This window comes from Pseudopodoces humilis, chromosome 13, assembly GCF_049639895.1.
Source record: "Pseudopodoces humilis isolate 2021_Gansu_Grassland_sample_001 chromosome 13, ASM4963989v1, whole genome shotgun sequence".
Taxonomy (NCBI): Eukaryota; Metazoa; Chordata; class Aves; order Passeriformes; family Paridae; genus Pseudopodoces; species Pseudopodoces humilis.
The window spans coordinates 10,776,580-10,797,873 of record NC_142212.1 but is presented as its reverse complement, the minus strand read 5'-3'; the positions used below and the strand labels follow the sequence as shown (position 1 = coordinate 10,797,873).

Below are 21,294 nucleotides of genomic sequence, written 5' to 3'. Positions count from 1 at the left end.
ATGAATTTCAGCCCCTGTAGAGTGCAAGACAAATTAAATGTGAACATCTCAACAGCAGAATCTTGGACGTTCTAATTTAGAAACTCAGCTCCTTTAATAAGAGGGAGAGACAAACCAGAGCCTGAAGGGAAGGGGCTGTTTAATGATGCTTCATCCAACGTGGGAAGCAGCTGGCCTAGTTCCCAAGATTTTTTTCCTCCACCTCCCTGGCCCAGCAGAGACCTTGAATGTTATGGAGATGCCAATCTGGCAATCAAGGAGCACTTTTCATCACCTTCGAGAGGAATAATCCTATTCAAGCTTGCCCCTCAGCTGGGAGAAGGGCAGGGATTGGCAAAGGTCAACAAAATTAACATTCAAGAGCAATAGAAATGTAATTGGGCTGTAATTGAAAGCCTGGAAAGTGACAGAGGAAGGGGAAGAGAATTAAAGCAGGGGTGTTTGCTCCAGGGAAGTGTGGAGCCCCCTTTTGTGGTCAAAGAGAGTAGAAGATCTCATATCCCATAGGGGAGGCAATCTTGTCAAGGAGGACATATGAGTAGAGGAACAGAATTAATCAAGCTCAGGGAAGTTCTCCCTGCAAAGGAATGGAACTGTGCATAGTAAAGTCTGTTTCCCAGTCTGCTCACTGGACTCTACCTACACCCAGGAAAGGTGGAACATGCACACATCACCTGGCAGCAAACCTGGCTGATACAGTCCCAGCAAAGCACTTTTACCACAGGCTGGTATAGGCCCTACCACAATTTTTCATCCTGCTCGAGGTGAAGGAGGAAAAGATGAGTGAAAAATCTCAATGAATCCTTCCCCTTCCATCAATTTTTTCCTCTTTGGCCAAAACCTGTGCCAGTGTGGGCCCCTCCCCATAATGCACAAAATTCCAGTCCCATGACTTCCATTCCATCACAGCTGCCATGGCCCAGACCCCATCCCTGCTGGAAATGCCCTCGCCCACACACCACGCAAGCCCCAAGTCAGAGCATGTCCAAGGCAAGGTTACGTAAGGGAGTCAGTGCCAGGTTTCCAAGAGCCACGGTTTTACAAGACAAAGCAGTGGTGAGCCCTGCCAGCATCTGCCCACAGCCATCAGCCTCTGTGAAAAGCAGAGATCACTGCAAGTACTGCTGAGAGGAGTTTCTTGTCCAGGCTCTCAGGTTGACTGCGTCCTCAGCCCACCCAGCTGCACCTGCAGTGGCAGACACGGAGCAGCAGCACAAACAGGGACTAATCCATCCCAGCAGGGTGTAGCGGGAGACAAACCAAATTCCTTACACACCACAGTGCAGTCAGAACCCCCCCACTCTTGTATTTCAGAAAACAGAAAGGTGCAGTATTAATTTTTAACCAAACTAACTAGAGAAGTAACACCTCTGTCCTCTCAGTGGTCAAAACCGCAAAGCTGCTAAATGGTTGCAAACTCTACAAATAAATCTTCCAAAAAATCTTTTTAAGACAACTTTTTCTATGTAGAAACTAGAAGTCTTTAGATTTTCACCACGATAACATCTGAACTGTACACTTTGTAAGAATGACAAATTATTTCAAGGAAAGCTAGTAAAAAATACTACAGGCCAAAAAACCTCCAAACTTGGCTATCTCTACTTGAACATCTATATAAGAGGTTTTTTTCTTTTCAATTCATATCCATCTGCTGCAATTTTACAGCTGATTTTGGTAATTTGAACATTTCTCCCCTTGCAGAGCAAGAACCTCAAAGCACATGACATTCATTAGGACCCTCTACTATTTTTAGTTAAAATGCTTGATCCTTCCTTCCTCTGTTGTTCCCAATTCTTCTAAGACACACCCAGGAATTTTTCCCTTGCCAATATTCAGGGAAAACTTGACAAGCACAGGATTTAAACATATACTTTTAACTTCAGTTTAGAGCTAAGGAAAGAAACTAAACTTATTTTTCAATTTTCTGCCACTATGAGATGTGCTGAAAAAGGGTAAACACTTCAAGTCTTTGTCAAAAGCAGCTCCAAGGGGAATTGTGAGAATCAGAAGCTTTAAACAGTTCAGTTACCCAAGAAAAGTCTTTTGTGTCTAATTTTGGCATTTCATGGCTTATTACAGAATATTCAGCTCTTTCTTCTCTTACTTGCCCCCACAGTTCTTGCACAGGCCAACTTTAGCTGCTTGTGTTACTCAAGACAAATCACAGTGCTCATGATTTAATTAAAACTTATGCTACAGGGAAAACCATCTACTAATTTGATGATTGTCTTCCATGTTTACAGTAACTATAATCATAACCACTTCTGGACCTGAAATGGATAAATTTCACTAACAAATTTAAAAAAAAAAACCACCACATAGCTTTGCTGTTCATCCACTGTGTCAAGAGCTCCAGTTGAGATACAGAGTGCCATAATTACCAGTGATCTAGACAAGCAGCTAAGCACAGACTCAGTCACAAATGAGCATTTTCAACTACAGCTTATAAAAGGTTCCTGGTATTAGAGCATGAATAAATACCAGAGCATTCTAAGAACGCAGAACAGCTCTTCAGAATTTTTTAACAATTACAACAATAGAAATGTAAACAATCTGCCATTGATGCCACTGCTGGAGTGTCCTTACTTCCCAAATTCAGGGTATTTATTTTGTTATTACAGGTTCTGCTTTTAAGATATTTTCTTCTCTAACACCTACTGTCCAGCTCAAAATTTTGGCTTTGACCTATGTCTTGCTGTCACAGGACATTTTATTTTACATGTGAGCCTACTTAAACACAAGTGACATGTTCACTTCCTCCAGCTATGAGCTACTTGCTGTGTATTTTAACTGGAGAGCTGAAATCTTAAAAGAGTAACTGTATAAAAGTTCTGAGTGCCACCAGCTCTATGTATCATCTTGAGCTGGCAGCCAGGGCAAGCGTGACACAAGGAACATCTGCAATTAGGACACTGTTACAGATACGCAAGTAGTAATTATTGATCAATTAACATGAACCTGCAAATCAAATCTCAATTTGTGCTTACTAATAGCAAATTCAGTAATTAGCACTCATTGACTTGGCTTCCTTCTTCACTTCCTCTCCAAAAGGGCTACACTGGGTAAACTTTGCTATTCCCAGTCAGTTTGTCATCGTTTCTACAGGACCAGCAGAACTCCCCAGAGCTCTGCAGCAAAGCAGCACCTGCAGCTCAGCAAGCATCTCCCGTCAGCTGAAGGTATCTTGCAGTGCGACTGAGCAAAACTCCAGTCTCCCAGAGTTACTAAACTTGAACACCAGCAGGATTTGCTGCTAACACTCTAACTAGATTCTACTAAGCATCTTTGAGCTGGGCTGCAGTTAATCAATACTTTAAGGTATTCAGAATCTTCTGGAATATACAGAAATGGTATAAAACTGTTCCTTCATGTTTAAACTCACCTAAGGTCAATTCTGTATACCCAAACAGAAGCACACTTGATATGCTGAGCAAGCCCCTGGGGTGGCAAAACAACTTGTTTCTCCATTTAAAAGATTACAATATGCACAAGTCGATAGAGGTTTTAGTACTGGTTGGGATACACAACATAATTGAAGCCAAATAAAATCTTAGGCAATATAAATCACAAGGTCAGACACCACAGAGTGTTATATGCATTGTTTATTTAACTTCAAATTCCACAGTAGGTCACAGATTAAATAGTTAAAAACTGCTTACTATCATACAATGTTCAGAACAGTCTTTCAAAACAGCTCTTTGGACAAAACTAAGAGCCAGATTCAAGCACAATTCCCCCAGGACAGAATGCTAGGGGTGGAAGAGAGCTTCAAAGTACTGACCGTACACAACACAACACAAAGCACAGGAGGTCACTGCCCTTGGCTGCCACATGATTCAGAGCAGCTCTGCACAACACCTGCCTCCATGGGCAGGCACCTACTGTGTTGGTGGGACAGAGGGCCTCTCCAGGACTTCAGCATTCCACATAACAGCACAGACGTAATTCTGGGTTCTGTGAGGTTTTGAATTACAGAGCTGAAACCAGATTTAAGCAAATTGACACAGTCTTGCGCTTGCTCTTTAGCCTTGACACACAAGATGCCTACAAACTCAAATTTTTATTTTAAAGACATGATGTCACCTGAGGTCAAAAAATTGTGAATGTGAACAACAGAGGTGTCTTAGGTTACTTACTCTGAAATTTTAGATTGGTTGGGATGGGAGACTAGTGCTTGAACTGCACTGCTCAACACTGCATCCTATTTATGCCATCTTGCCTCAACTGAACATAAAATTAAGTATAACAAAATGCATCAAAAAGATAAATCAGTCAACTGTAAACTGTTGGCAAGAATCACTCAATTATATATTTCTCTTCTATTTCAAGCACTTGTACAAGACACTGGAACTAGAAGCATTAGCTTTAATTTGTGCAATTTAAGAATTTCCTTCAGGAGGAGTTCAGTCATCTGACTAGGCAAGAACCTCCCAGCCTCGCCTGGCAGCCATCAGTCGTAGCTCACCTGGTGAGAAGGTTCTGAGCTACAACGTCAAAGAAGCACCGCAGTGCTAATGCCAAGCAAAGTCAGGATTTACAGTCTGAGATTTCCCTGCTGCATTACTGCTCCCATGTGCAACACAACTCACGCTGAGGAAGCCTCTTGAAGGCACCACTGCCAGCTGCAGCACATACAGTGGTACTGATGCAAACGTTTACTTTGCTGCAAAACAGTTGGATGTATTAGAGCTTCCACAGGACCAAGAGTGAGCAACATGAAAACATGTAAAACAGCAGGTTTAACCTCAGCAGCCCTTCTGAGTGATGTCCTGTCCAGAAGATTTGGTAATATCCATTGTAGTGAATACCTGTAAGAGACCAAAGGAAGAGCTTATTTACTGTTGCCTCCATCATCATCCACATGGCTACTGATCTGATCTTGGTAAAACTGTCTTCGAGAGCAGGTTTTAAATCAGGCTGTGCCTTCCCCTTTTCTTACCTCTGCACAAGTGGGATGGATACCAATTGTTTCATCAAGTAATTCTTTGGTGAGACCACATTTGATTGCAGCAGCAAAACCTTGGGTAACTTCACCAGCATTGGGTCCAAGAATATGCAGTCCTATCACACGATTCTTTACAACAGAGAGAAAAACACGAGTCGGTACCAGGCAAAGTTTGACAAAAGTTCTAGTGTCTAAACTCCCACTCCATTAAAACCATTATGCAAGCAGGTAAATAGCAGAGACTTTAAGAAAAAATTAACTACTTAAAGTAACTCTGCAGTTCTTTCCATTTCAAGAAAACCCTCAGCACATTCATTCCAGCTTGCTACTTACATTGTCCTGTTTATTGCAGATAATCTTTGCATAACAGGTATTGTTATCTCTGTCTGCCACTGTCCATTCAAGTGGCCAGAATAAAGTGTGATAAACCTGGGAGGTAAACAAGAAAAAGAGCATTAGAATTTAATTGATTCAGGCTCAATTCTATTTTTTAGTATCTTTATAAATAATAATAAAAGTAATCTTTATAAATAGGTGGTTTCACATTTAACCCGCTAGATTCTTGTCCATAACAAACTAGACAAGAGTAATTTTTTTCCACTTAACCCACAGAGCCCATCCTCCAAAACTCAGCAGATGAATACTTGACTCAAACCATGTAGCTCTGACTTAAATACTCAATGAAAACAGCAACAGCTACAATATACAGTAGTTGCAAATCAAACTTTCAGAAAGAAGTGCAAAATTAATATCCAGTTACTGTAAGTTTAAACCTATTATGCAAAACAGTTAACAGCAGAAGCTCAATAATGTCAAGTGATTTTCAAAGATGTAAGGAATTAAACACAACGCATGCAAGCAGTTTCAACATAACTCCTCAGAGATGTGCAGAAGCCAGAAATTACCATAAAATGGGGAAGTTATCCTCAATACTCCTATAGACATATGTTAAGGTCAGCAAAACATAAATTTACAATTCAAGTACAGTGAACCAGCAGCAAATAGTTCATCCCAGGTGTTTGGTACTTTGGCAATAGAAGCCTTTAATTCATGATAACAAAAAACACTCCTACAGTTCTGCAGCTCAAGTCTGGCCTCCTGAAGTCAAAAGCTTCTCAGCCACCTGCAAATACTTATGCACAATTTTAATGGTATTAAGTCTAGTCTTGGGTTTCTGTGGGTCCAGTACTTTGTTGGCTGGATGAAAGCACAGCCACAATAGTTCTACCCATTTAAACTTCTAATCTTGTTAATACTATGCCTTGAGACTAAAGCAGCAAGGCCCAAATAAAATACCCTTAAGCTACAAGTTAATTGACCCTTGGGAATTCCTACCTCCAAGTTTTGCTTCCCATATTCTTCCATGGCTTTTTCTTCAGGATACCCACAGCTGCCATACTCTAAAGGGGTAAACACTGTTGTTGGTACATTGATATAGTCACACTAAAAATAAAAATAAAAAATCATATTTAGACTATGCAAGTTCTATACAGCACGTAACAGAAAAAGCTACGTAAGAACTTTTCTTCTTTTTTACAAAACATTTGCAGAGCCAACAGACAAGTGGATAAGTTAATTCATGTTACTGCCAGTTTTGAGGCAAAAAACATAGAAATAAGTTGAAGTTGTATGCTTATAGCTTTACCTTTCTGGAACTACCCCCATACAGCCTTTGGGCCAGCAGTCTCCCTGCCTGAATGGCAACTGGAGTAAGTTCAAGCTTTCCATCCAAGATATCCCCAATTGCATAAACATAAGGCACGTTGGTTTGTTCTTCATCATTTACAGGGACTTTCCCATTCCTTTAAAACAAACAGAAGACCACAGAATAGAGCATCACTTTCCTCAGATCTTTGCAAAAAACGGGAGAAACTCTATTCTAACCGCTGAGCTCATTTCATTAAATATACCTTTTTTACTTCAACTACAACTTTTTTACTTCAGAGCATCAATCACCTCCAATTCTGACACATAGCTGAAGAAGTCTGTATTCAATGGGCCAGTTTTGACATGAACAACACTGCCTGCCTGATGACTGTCAAGCTACTCAGATATCTGTGGACTCACAATCTTTCACCTGATTATTATACAGCTCTATGCTTCCAGCAAAATGACCAACTAGTATGTATTCACTCAGAATAGTTGTTTTACAAAGTACATACTAAAGAAATTAAGTTAATGGACAATGTACTCAAATCCAGGCCAAAAAAGGTTTCAAAGGTTCACATAATTGCCATATATAAGAAGGGGAATTAAAAAACATCAGTATCATGAGATATTTTTACAGAGGTAAAAAAAAAAAAATAATAAAGATCCTTGCATTCAGTGGTTTTAGGGAGTTCAGCAATACTCACTTCTCATTGATTTTGACACCGATTGTCTGTAAACCAATATTCCTGGTACATGCATCACGACCAATGGCTATCAAAACCTAAAAAAAACCCAAAATTAAATGCAGTAACTTTATGTAAGAAAAGTATAACATAAGATTTCCCTTGGTCTTTTAGTGAAAAAACTGAAGTATATGAATAAAATTACTTCCAAATTATTTTTTCCAAAATTTGAACGAGCCACCAACAACCCTCTTCCATGTTCAACTTGTTTTAGAGATGCAACAAACAGAAAAGCCAAAACAAAAACAGAAGCAACAAGACTATTTATATGAACTAAATTCCAGGCACATAAAATTTCTCCCATTTTGCTGACAGGGTTCAACTAAAGACAAATACTGAATTTTCACTTTTATTTTTTTTTCTGCCAGTAATTTACGTGAACAACTTTTTAAGGCGTTCCCTTCAAGTTGTTCAAGAAAAAGTATTTCAATACTTTTCATGTGCATCTGTAGACATTTATTTCAAATCCAGAAATGCTTACAGTGTTATATTCTTCTGCAAAGATTTCTGATCCCTCAGTAGACTTTGCTGTCACTTTCAGTCTTCCTGGCATTCCTTGCTCCAGCTGCTCAACCTGTAAAAATTTTTGTAAGCTTAGTATGACCCGAAGCAGCAGAGCTCACTTCCACTGTCATTCAAGCCTTGACCTACTAATCCATCGTTCATCAGTAAAGCTCAGTATCATAAAACATTTATTTCTGCACAGAGCCAAAGCCTTCCCAGACAACACCTCCATTTTACATGTGCTGCTTAAAGTACAGTGATAAGAGAAGCTAGTTAGTTTAGTTAGTTCTCTTAAAGTGTTAAGAGAAGAAAGCTGAAGGAAGCACTTGCCTGAACAGGTACAAATTTCCTGATAAACTTCACACCGTGTGTTTCCATGTAGGCACCGACTTTTTCTGCCATTTCCTGGTCAAAACCCCGCAGAAGGATGGAACGCACCATCACTGTGACATCCAGACCCAGGCCAGCCAGAAACCCTGCACACTCCAGAGCTACATAAGAAGCACCCACAACCAGAGTCTTGCCAGGGCAGTAAGGCAGGGAGAACAGGTCATCACTGAAAAGAGGAGAAGTCTCAGTTACAAGGTTCTTCCAACACAAGCTTGTTTGTCTTGGCAAACACTAGAGCAGACAAGTTCAGTCTTTTGTGCCTTTTCATCTCACCTTGTAATGCAGAATTCTTTATCTCCAGGGATACCCAGGTATCTTGGCCTTTCTCCGGTTGCCAGGACAAAAGTCTCTGCTGTGTGATAGGTCACTTGTCCTTTTCTGTTAGTTGCCTGTTGATGAAGACACAGTTAAGACAGACATTTTCATATGTTTTAAGACAAAAATTATGTAATCCTTTCCTTAATTATTGTAGACATGTTTAAAAGTTGAGAATAAGCAGTTTGAAACAAGAACTACTGCATTTAGAGATGCCATGCAGGTCACTGAAGAAAAACAAGTTTAAATAACAGACTATCAGGCTTTCCTTCCATTAGAGCACTTAAAATCACTTAGTCTTTGAATCCTGATTATTCATAACAGGTTGACTTCAGAGTAATAAAAAGCCACAACAAATTAAGACAACCCCCTAATCACCCCAATAAAAGGCCAACACAATCTAAGCAATGCCATAATATGTATTAATTCTTAGGCTAATGTAAAAATAAAATAATAATAAAAAAAAGGTAACTAGTTACACGATTTCAGTTCAGAAGGCCCAAGACCCATTGTGTGAATTCTAAGTAATTCAGTCTTGGTCTTTGGAAATTTCATCTTGCCAATGCACTTCTCCCAGAATCTGACCTTCATTATTGCTCTTTGTTAGTTTTCCATCACAGATGAAGGAAAATTTTCTCCCCATCAAGTGAACAGGTAATTTAGGTTGGAAGAGATCTCAGGAGGTCATCTAATCCAGCCTCCTGCTGGGAAGTCTCTCTGTTCTACTTCATTTATTGATTAGGGACACTAAAGTGGCCTGGACACTTGAACAGATGGTACACTAGGTAAACTGAATTTACTATTATCTTTCAGTGCCAGGCTCTGGGTTTAAAACACAAGTAGTTCAGACTTGATACTGAAACAATTACACCCACTGAGCACAACAGATGCCTTCAATATGCACTTCTAGGTTAACCTTGCTTCAGTATGATCACTTACAGCAAGATTGACAGAACAAGCTTTGTCTTGCAAAACCGTCACTTTAATTTGTATGCCGATACAGCACAAGGTTCTAGCAGAGCTCTTATGCAAGCACTTAATCTAATTTAATTTCAACAGCTTTTATGCTTTACTGTGAGGGGTTTCCAAGCTGCAAAATCATACAGCTACAGCTTCCTTTCTTTCCCCCCCTCCTCACTCTGGCTGCTGAAATCAGTCATGAAGGTAGAAACTGAGACCACCTTCCTCTATTCTTACAAGACACAGGTTTACACACATCCACATCACTCTTACATAACTAGGTTTGCAAACACTGTGACAGGTATTAAAGTACAACAATTATTTTAATCAGTAACTTCACAAATGAGTTATTAACTTCAGTTGACCCAACTTGGCAATGCTAAGATGAAGCCATTTTGGTACTGAATTTTATAAGGCAGCTCTAGAACATGAGTTTTCCCTCCCAATTAAGTATTTTAAATGCACAGTATACCTTAATTTTGTGTGGTTCCACAAACTCGCCATAAGAATTGAGGTATGTCACAGACTTCTCTCTCAGGGACACTCGATATCCCCAGTTTAAAGAACCAATGTAGTTCTGAATTGCTTCTACCATGATTTCCCAGTTGTGTTTAACTGAAACAAGACACTAATTTAATATTTAAGGAAATAAATCTGCAATGTGTCCCTTAAGAAAAACTTATTCATTGTATATCATGCTAAGAAAAAATCATTATCAGTAATGAGGATACATATTAAGGTCTTGTTCTACTATGTTAATATTTATGTGACATGTTACTACCTGAACTAAGTCCATTCTAGAAGTTCTGTCATTTATTTCAGTTAATACAGGGAACAAAACACAATTAACTTCCAACCCCAAAATTTTCTATGACTCAAGAAGGAGGACACCTGATTCACCTAAGAAAAGTACTGACCTCTGCCTCTGATTTATTAAGTCCTAAGTACAAGAACAGTCTTGAGTTCAGCATCTCATCTGTACAGTCTTGTGCTCTTACCAACCTTGTTCTTCATACTGCCACCCATACTTCCTTGAATCCTGGAGTGCCTGACCCAGAAGTGCTGCTTGATGCATCAGCTTCTTAGGAATGCAACCTACATTTACACACGTGCCACCAAGTCCTAAGATGGAAAGAACCACGTTACTGCTTCTATGAATAGGATTTATGCTTTCCCTATCACATACTTTGTATGACCACTCATATCACTCAGGGAGGTTTGCTATAGTCACACCAGCAACATGAAATTTCTGTTGCAAGTGACATTTTAAAATACAATGAACACACTAAGCTTGTATTTCATTTGAGGTGTTACTAGACTCACTGACCCAAGACAGGTACAGCATGTCAAACATAGGCCCCGGTTATTTACTCCACAAAGCTTCAGATTTTAGTCAGGTTGTCATGTAAGCAAGGCAAAAAGCCCAGAGTTTCTGTAGTTTATTATCATCTATTATGTGGAATTTGAAATACTATCTACAAGAGCACATTCATTCCTTGACTCGACAGAAGTTTCACCTCAGTTCCTAACTAATTTTCAACTTCCAGTATCACTAATGAGGTGAGCCAGCAGCTGTCCTTAATTAGGGAAACATGAGACATACATAGTCACTGTTCTAAAGGAACTCTATCCATTGTCCTCAAATAGAAGTGAATGAACTAAAAGGCAAAATATCTGCACAAACATAAGAATGTGAATATGCACACACACATACTGCTCAGACATGGTTTGAAAGTGATCAAAGCTAGAAAAACTTTTGACAAAGAACAGAGTTAACAATGCCCAAAACAGAAATAACCATCTAGAAAAGCAGCAGGCATGCCAGGAAAATAGCTTATTATCTGTGTAACAGAATTACAGGAATTCGGCCTCAATTCCTAAGAACACAAATCCACAGTATATAACATTTCAGTATGTATCACTGGTACTCAAACATCATCAAATACAGGATAAAAAAACTTACCCCATGAGGTTCCAAGAGGTGTTGGAACAACATAATCTAATACCATTACTTTCTTCCCCAAGGTAGCAGCTTCCTATAAAAGATGGAGAAGACCAGTCAGCATTACTGAACCAAGCAAGCCTGTCCACTCATTCATGTTCATGATACTTAGCACTAATATCATACAGCTCACTATCATATCTATCTCCTTCCCTAGAAAAAAAAATTAAATTCCTCAAGAATAGACTTTTTTCCAAACTTTGAATGGCTCCTTGCATGTTCAATGCTGCATCCAGATCATCTTATGCTGTGAAAATCCATGATCTGAAGAAGGTATGAGATGGGCTCAGCAGCCTGATTCTCTTTACCTCGTCTAAAGAAATATTTACAGTTAGCTCCCCTTTTCTTCCAGAAGGACAGGACTGACTTGGCATGTTCATGGATGGAAAAGAAGGTGACAAACTGGAGACATTTTCAGTGGAGAATCACCACAATGTTCAGGAGCACATCCCCAAGAGAGGGTGAGAAGGCTGAGGGAATTTGACACATTCAACCTGGAGAACAACTGAATTTGGAGGAGACCCAAGAGCAACTTTCCAGTACCTATGAGAAGTACATTAAGATGACTCTGCCAGGCTCTTCACAGTGGCCAAGTAGCAAAGGGGCAAAAGACAGTGGCTGCAAGCTGAAACAAGAGACTCACACTGGATATAAGGACCTTTCAGATCATGAGGACAATCAAACAAGTTTCCCAGAAAGGCAGTGCCACCTCTACCCCTGGCTTATTTCAAAAGCCAAATGAATGAGCTCCTGCATAATCCTGTGTGTCCTCACAGTTGACCTTGCTTGGAACAGAGCTTACATTAGATATTCTTCTAATGCCCCTTCCAACCTGAATAAGCCTATTCCTCTATCCAAGGAATTACCAGGTACGCATCGTATGATTTTTCAAGCTCATCAATCAAATCTTTAGTGCCTCAGATCTGCTTTAAGAACTGCACATCTACTGCAATCCTGGCTCAAACAAGCTTTAGCTCAATGTCTTGTATTTTGTGAATAGCGCTCTGGACAATTTAGCAATTAGCACCAAGTTTACAATTGACGCCCCAGAAGGTACTGTGAGGAAAGATCTGAACATTCTGAAAATACACAATTGGCCAATTGAAGAATTCCACTGTCAGCTTCTCCTGCCTGCTTTGTAATGAAGCTAATGAAGACTGCATGCTAGGCTGTATTGTTCAGCAATTATCAAGAACAACCTCACCCTGCCCAAAACAAACTGACAGTTTAGGATACCTGGCTGAGAGATGGAGGTGTGTGTCCAAATCCCTTGGGTAGCAGAGAAAACTGAATCCGGATCTTAGGTCCTGAGGCACTCTGAACAACAGCCAGTTGTGTAAGGGCTGTGCAATCTCAGTTACCCTTTCTGAGAAAGCACCTAAAAAGGGAACTAAAGAATGAAGCAGCTCCTTGAAGGGAACTGCTGGAAGCACTTAATTTTAGTTAACTGGTGATACTGAATCCTAAACTGTCAAAAGACTTCAAAAGCAGCCCTGAAGTTTTCTAGATTGTTTGGAAGTGCCTGTGTATTAGGCATACAGAAGAGATAGCTAAAAAACATTTGGTTCCACCCTGAGCCAGAAAACTAAAACCTATTATTAGGATCAAGAGCTGAATAGACATTGGCTAGAAACTGGTCTCATAAACCATTATCCCCTGAGTGAGCACATTACTAAAGCCCTATTGGTTCGTTAATTAACAAGAGGAACAATAATACTCATCAAAATATAGACTGTTTTATACCAACATAATTGAGAGATTAACTTTTGAAGAAGTTTCACATACCACCTGCTCTTCAATGCCATTTTCACATCATACCTTAGAACATGCAAGTCCACCTGAGCCACCACCAATAATAATGAGATCATATTCATAGGGTTCTGTAATTTGGTTGTCCCCAAGGAGTTTCTGCAGTGATCCATCCTGATAAGCCTGGGAGAGAAAAAAAAAATAGATTAGCACACATGTTTCTGAGCAAACAACTGATAACATTGCCTCCTCTGACCTACGTCACACAGTCTACTGTGTCACACAAAATTTAACTATGATCACACAGAAAATTCACTCAGTCTTGTCTACTTCCAGCTGATTTTTAAGGTTACCTGATATGTTGCATCACAGCCACCAATGTGAGTTCCATTCACAAATACATTAGGCACTGTCCTCTGGTTGGTCAGCTCTACCAATACTTGCTGAATACTGGCTCCATCATCTAAGAATAAAAGAAATGTGTATATTATAAACAGATTTCAGGAAGAGAGCTTTTAGAACAACCTGAAGTATTAAAGGTTTGGACAGTGATATACTGTAGGCCTGCCAACACAACAATTTTATTATAAACATTCTATTTGCAGGTTTCCTGGGCATAAGCAAGTATTCAGAAACTATTTCTCAAAGGAGCAGGCTTAAACACAGAAATTAAATTGGTATTTCAAGCCACAATTTTACAGAATGGATTAATGTTGAAGTAGTAAGAGTTAAGTTCTTGTGTTTTGAGGATTTTTATCTGTCTCTAACAGTGTCACATTTGGTACTACACAAAAATTCTTTTCCAGCTATCACAGAAGATCACACAGACACCTTTTCTTTCATGAGAACTGTTTTATTTTGATGTTCTGTGCACAGGCACATAATTTTGCCCAGCAGCTTTGTATTATGAGACTATGGGTAAGTACAAACATGCTTTTCTACTTGCCCTAGAGCAACCTCCCTACTTTTTCTACCCACCACACTGTCAGAAACTTTCTAGTTTTAAACTTATCATTGCTTAACCTGACTTGTCATCTGAATCATCAGCACCTACACAAAAGCTCAATTTGTATCTCTCAGCAGTAAATGTGGGAATGAGAATTTACAGTAATCACTTTGACTAAAATCTTTTTATTCCAAGATTGCATCTATTTAGCATCAGTAATTGAAGTAACTGCAAAGGTAATATATTATTAATTAGAAGTAATTCCAAAAAAAAGAAGGCTGTGCATTGTACTTTACATATATTGGGCTATAATTAATTCACAGTATGACAACTTGAGATTTCTCCCAAACATTGCTTAGGCAAACAAAAACTTCCAAAAGGCATTAGAACTTTAAAAAAAGCATTGGAAACTTAAGTTTTGTACAGAAAGAAAAATTTATAATGGACACTCAACAGCTTACCAAAAGTGCATTTAAGAGCTTAGTAAGAACCATATAAGAAACTATTTGTTCCTAAAACTACATTAAAAGCTATATGCATTGTGTCCATACACACATAAGGCACTGCATGTGTCCTAAAACTAAAGTAGCTTGGACTTTAAGGAAAAAAAACCAACTTGAAACTAGCAGCAGCCAAGTTACTGGAATTTACCCTTCCTTCCTGTGACTCAGCACTTTTCCCAAAGAAGGTCACCCGTATACCCAGTCAAACATTAACAATTCACCTGAAGACACAAGAGAAACAGGAAGAGGAAAAAAAATCACACTTTTTCCTCAGAAGTCATAGCTTCTCGGAGAGAAATCAGATCTCACATTCTCTATCACCTGATGATTTTTACAGAGTCAAAGCCTTCAGTTATACTAAAAACACATCCTGTATAAAATCCACATTGAAGTCTAATTGCCTTTATCTCTGCATATATTATGTATATTTTACTTGTTCCACATATCCCCCAATTAGTTCAAGACAGCTTAAGGAATTATGCAGAGTCACTCATTTTTAATTACATCAAGCAGCAGCATGTGGTACTTTTTTTTTTCCCTCCTACTCACCAGTTGCATCCAGTTCCAGGGCATAGTACTCCACACCGATGGAGCGGAAGAGTTCCTTCACCTGCAACAGGAACAGACACCATGGCAGAGCAAGGCTTTCTCAGCTTCCTGCTGGACACACACAGGTGACCTCTAAGGCTCAGCTACTCTGAGGCTCCACACAGCTTTGGTAGTTTGGCACTTCTATGTTTTGCATGTTCCTCACTTAAAGCCAGATCATTTAACCTTCCAACACAAGTCCCATTGCCTTAAGAAAAAGCTTCTAGATACAATTTGCTTAGCTGCTGGCTTCTCTACTTGTGATATATCAAAAGCCATGGAAGTGATTGCCACATAAAAAACAATGAGAAAGAAAGCAGCAGCAAGAGTTCTTGGTAATACCAAGAAAAAGAAAAAAAAAAGAAAGGAAAAAAGGGAGTAGAGGAAAATATGCAAAACAAAACGCTGCCAAGGAAATAAAAAAAAAACCAACAAAATATTATAAAAAGCTGCAGAAGGAAGTAACACTTTCCAAATGTACTCAGCACTCAGCTAGGTGTTTTCTTAACCCCAGTTCTGGATGGACAAAGTGTACCATTACCTAATTCAAATCAGGCAGCCTTTTAGAAACAAGATTTCTACAGTAACATTTTTTGTTACACTGGCATGTGAAAATAGCTCTAGCAAGAATCACTGAATGCCTGTGGGATAGACACACTTGACAGCACGGAGTCTGAATATTTTTCAACCAGTTTTCTGATGAACCTCAAATTTACTGACAGAGCTTCACTAAGAGTATGTTGAGTCACATTTAGCAAGTTTAATGATATCTAACATATGAAGAATAAAATGTTTTTAATATTGCCATGATTTACATTGTTATTATGCTGAATATTGAGTATTCCAGTGTTTTCTGATAAAGTTTCAGCATTATGCACATGAACAAGAAGATTTTGTACCCTGTACCAACTACAAATTAAGTTTCTTACCACACCATACATCAACTGTAACATTCAAAAGAAAGCTTTGCCTCTGTAATTGATTATATTGGTTCTACAGTTATGAAATAGTGGAAGTTCTAAGGGACCTTTTAAGGCCATCTGCATGAACTCCCTGCTCAAAGCAGAGCCAAATGTGAAGGCTCATGACATTACTCAAGCACTGTCCTCTCACTTGGAACACCCACAAGGACAGAGACACCAGAACTTCCCTGGACTGGCTCAACATTTGGCCATCCTCACAGTAAAGAACTTCCATTTTATCCCATTGGAGTGTCTGCCATTGCAACTTATGTTTGTTGGTTCTTCTCCTTTCATTCACCCTGCGACTCAAATAACAGTCTGATTGTCTGCCCACTTGTTAGCTGAAGGCAGCAACTAAAACCCCTGGTCAGCCTATCAAGGTTTAAAAAAGCTGAGCTCCTCCTTCACACATTCAGCATGTATGTGTCTGTATGATACTCCAGTCCTCTAACCATCTAGATGATCCTTGACATTTTTTTTGTCCTAAGCTCACCACTACCCTCAGGCTTGCCTCCTGGAATGATTATGGCTACAGGCAGAATGAAAGGAACCACTCCAGACCTCCTGCTCTGCATCAACAAATCCCAAGCTAAATGCCTTGCAAGACCTAAAAAGCAAAGCTTAAAGTGACTGCCACTAGGAAGTGCTAAGAATGCAGAGGCAAATCAGAAAATTAGTTGCTTGGCTTCTGGTTTAGTTTGCAGCAAAGCAGCAGAGTAACAGGCAAATGTTCATTAGCTTTTCTTTTTTTTTACAAAACTCTGCCAAAACATTGCAACAGCAGTTGGCAGGAGGGAGGACAGAACAGAACAGTACTAAACCAAGAAAGATTACACTCAAGAAATGACAGATTAAAGGCATTAGACCACCTTTACTGAATGAAGATACTCAGCAGAGAGAACAAAAATCAGACAAATATCAGCATCCTAATTAAAGGTAGCTATTGCACTTCACACTTATGAACAAATCATACTTGTATATGCTAGTGAAACTGAAAGAAAGATAATAACAAGCACATAAGCAGTTACAAAATCTTCAATGCAGGCAAGAGATAATAGATGACTTCGGTTTGGAGAAGGAAATGATTAGGAGAAGCAGAAAGATAACACACTAATCATGAGTAATATCTAGATAAGCTGAACAGGAAATGATTTCTCAGAAATACTCACTGGAGCACTCAGTAGTAACTGCATTTACCAGAAAACAATTTTGTAATGAAAAGGAAGTAATCCTCCCTAGGGAACACAACCAGAAAGCTTACTGCTATTTGGCATTGTAAAAGTCAAAATTAAAATGAGATCAAAGGAGTTATTAGACCAACTAATGAAAAAGAAGATCCACTGAAAACTTTGAACTCAATGAAACTAATACAGATTCAGGTCAAGAAATTGCTGTGTCACACACACATACCACTGGAAACCAGTGGTGCACTGGGAGGTTTTCTTTCTTATTAACTAAAGCCAAAACTATAATTTCTCCAAATGTCTAGGATGGGATATGAGGCTGCAGGGTGACTGATACAAGCATTTGCTTCCCTTCTCACCAACGCAATGGCCTCAGCTACCTACTAAACCTTTTCAGTGTTCACAATAAGTAATGGACTAGAAACCCTTCCAAATATTATTAAACAATAGGTAATTCTTTTGAAACCAAGAAAGTGGTCTAACTTTAGGAAGTTCTTCACAGAGATGCTTTCTGTCACTAGAGTAGCTAAGCAGGTTTGAAATAAACTTCATATCATAAAATAATAATGATATGTCCTAGGTTTTTCAAGTATCAGCTAACACTCCATAATAGCTACAGCTGAATTGGCCAGAACCCCCTGAGGATAGAGAATGTAATCAGTAATAGCATAAAATATAACTAAAATAACCAGTAACTTCTATGCAATCACAGCTGCTGCTCTTAAAATTTCAACACATTACAGTGTTCAGTCTTGCTATTTTTCATGCTAAAAAAAAATGGGTTTTTTATGCATTTCTATCTTACTTATTACATTTTTCTGGATGCTAAGAAATTGAAGAAACAGCCAAGTTAAGTTATGACAAAGAAGTAATTCTACCACCACCCCCGCTCCACCACTGCCCTGTTAAAGCAGTTGAACAATTGCATTTGCAATTTGCATTTGCAGAAGAGCAACAGCACAATTGCCAAGTCATGCTATTAGCTAACCAGAATACAATCACCTACTTAATTCACCTGGGGAATTTATTTGCAATTCTGTTTCTGAAGAAAAGTACAATTTCAATTTTCTTCTAGGATGGCTACCTCCACTTGAAATAGTGAATTCTTTCCACCCCCAAACTATGTCCTTTCAGAGCATGAGCACTAAACATCTTGAGTTTTTCAATTAATCCTACCAAAAGCACATTGCTAACAACCATCCACAGTAAAAGACAATACAATGCACACTATTCATATCTAAGAACTCAGAACTATGTGATTAGAAGTACCCAAGCTGTAACTACGCTTTCAAATTATATCCACTTCATTAATTCTATAGACTTGATCAGCTAAGAAGAATCCTACATTACCCATTGTTTTCCCATTCCTTGCACTAATTTCTAAGTGTTTGGTAAGAGAGATTGTTAATACCCTTAGTGTTACAGATATTCTTCTGTTTTATCACTTGATGTGTCATGTGAGGCTTCCTTCTTCCACAAACTTTCTTCTTCTAATTCTCTGTCTGCAATCTATACCCCTTCTCCACATTTTCTTTGTTATATTACCTATCTGTTCTGTTCCAAGCAGGAAAATAAGCCAAGGAAATCTGCCTACCAGGGCGGTCAGCTCTTCTTCCCCCAGCCCTATTTATTTTGTGTTTCTTCACAAAAATTCATGCAGCACTTTTCAGCTCCCCCTCCTAGAAAGGGCTGTAACAGAGGGCCCTCCTACTCCCTATATTCATTCTTCCCTATTGCAAGACAATAAGGATAATATTCTTCATATCTGATTGTTTCCATGAAGCAAGCAATCTGCCTGATGGAGAATCCATGAACAAACATGCAGGAAAGAACAATCTGGAATTTAATTACTAGACTACTCTTTTCTCCCCTTCTTGTCTTAGTCTAGAGTCTCTATAACACCATGAACAGATGAAGGGAAAAGGCACAAAGGTAACAAATAAAGTTACCCATGTGATCTCAAATCCACTGAACTGAATGCCATGAGCATCAGCATTTACAATCACAAGCACTAAAAGCACACAGGGAAATACTGACAAGCACGACTAAGTATTTCTCAGTGGGCAACTCTGAAGTCCTCAAGAAATTACTTCTCAGCAGAAGACTTTTGTCAACTGGACTAGACTGGAGCAAGACTCCAGCTCCTCATTTACTGAAACTTTGAGTAAGTTGTTAAGAAAGATTTGAGCTATGTACTGTGCTATACCATCTGCCAAAAGGCTCTTAGAAGGCATCGGTTTAGTTGATCCTCCCAAACACAGAAGTTTCCTTTCTCAGAACCTCAATTAAGTTGCAAGTGAGATAGGATATACTCAGTTAAGTTTTCTGCAAGGGAGTCATGTTATTCCTTCCCTCTCCAGAGTTCCCAGAACTAAACCTAACTTAGAAGTGGGAGTGAGGCTTTTGAGTATTTTCCTGGTTATCAGTTCTATTGAGGAACACCAAGACTTGATCCAATACCTCCCATTACGTTCTTCCACCATGGCCACATCAAATATAGTAGTGTGAGGTTTAAATAAAACTTCGTAACATACTTTTTGTAAATATCCAAGAAACCCAAGGCCTACAAACCCACAGATCCTGTGTGGACTATGACCAATGTGCTGGTATCATAAAATTCTAATGAAGGCCATGAGTTTTTAAATAAATTTGGCTTACTAGCTATAGCCAGCCTGTGACACTGATGCACAATCAGGGCTAAAAAAGTATTTTTATCTAAACGTCACAATTAACCAAGAGTGCTTTTCTCTTCTTTTAAACACACACTGCAACCAGCATTAATAACTTATGCACTCGCTATAGAGTCAACCTTCCACAAATTTAGAAAAGGCAGAAAACTTAACTCATCCCTTCCGTGGAGAGCAGCTCTGTCCAAGCTGAACACCAATGTGGTACTCAAATTTCCAGCGAGAAAGGAACACAGCACCCTGAGCTTCGAGCAGCTGTAGAGCCGAGGAACAGGTACACTGCGCACCCATCTCCCAGCGTGGCAAAGAGAAAGAGCTACCACGAACGCCACGCATCTTCGCCTGCTCTCAAGCCTGGTAAGCGGTTTCCCAGGGCTGGCACGTGGTGCTGGAGCGGGATGGATCCAGCGCCTCTTCTGCACGCTCCCAACCCCGCAGGTGCCACCGCCGGCAGCAGCCGCCGCATCCCCCACACCGCCTTCCCTCAGCCCCGCTCCCCTGCGCCCTGCCCGGGCCGAGCGGGAGCCCTCGGGGCACAGCTCTGCCCATGCGTCCCTCGAGGGCAGGGCCCGCGGGGGACCGCGCCGAAAGGGCTCTCACCGCCCCCGTCTCACCTTGTTGCAGTAAGGGCAGAAGTTCTTGCTGAAGATCATGACGCGGTGGGAGGCGATGAGAGTCCGCACCCGGAGCTTCAGCCCGTCCCAGTCCGGGAGCCGGGTCTGTCCCGGCGGCGGCGGCGCCATGGCGAGACCCGCGCCTTCCCCGCGGCGGCCGCGCTGACCCTCGGCCGCGCCCGCCCCTTCCGCAGCGGGCAGAGTGACGAGCAGGGCCGACCTATTCGGAGGGAGCGGGGGGGGATTGCAAAATACCAGAGAGGGCTCTCCGCCTGAATTTCAGCCACAAGCACTATGAATCGTTTCAAAATAATAAAAAACGTTTTATACCACAGGAGAAGATGTCTCTATTTGCCTAAAGACCATGTAGAGAAGTACAACGTTGCGCTGTTTAAGCCTCTCTCCCCTCTGCGAAGGGGCGTGAAGTGAGCCATCGGGAGGCCGGCGAGAGCGCGCATGAGCGGCGTGAGGGCGGTGCCGGGCGGGGCGCGGGGCTGTGCCGGGCGGTGCCGCCTCAGCGCCCGCCCGGCCGGGGCTGGGAGGGCGGATAGT

At 40.3% G+C, this 21,294-nt stretch overlaps 1 protein-coding gene across 1 annotated transcript; it reads right to left on the bottom strand.

Annotated features, from left to right (window-relative positions):
- Nucleotides 1-3,584: 3,584 nt before the first annotated feature.
- On the bottom strand, nt 3,585-20,938 carry TXNRD3 (thioredoxin reductase 3). The gene is made up of 16 exons (XM_005522066.3): nt 20,743-20,938; nt 15,257-15,317; nt 13,612-13,721; nt 13,328-13,441; nt 11,471-11,543; nt 10,510-10,629; nt 9,980-10,122; nt 8,506-8,621; nt 8,173-8,398; nt 7,820-7,912; nt 7,300-7,376; nt 6,591-6,747; nt 6,281-6,388; nt 5,279-5,374; nt 4,940-5,074; nt 3,585-4,808 (listed from the first exon to the last, which is right to left on the bottom strand). The coding sequence occupies exons 1-16, from the start codon at nt 20,869-20,871 to the stop codon at nt 4,740-4,742; spliced, it is 1,827 nt and encodes a 608-aa protein (XP_005522123.2). The 5' UTR covers nt 20,872-20,938; the 3' UTR covers nt 3,585-4,739.
- Between the last annotated feature and the right edge of the window lie 356 nt (nt 20,939-21,294).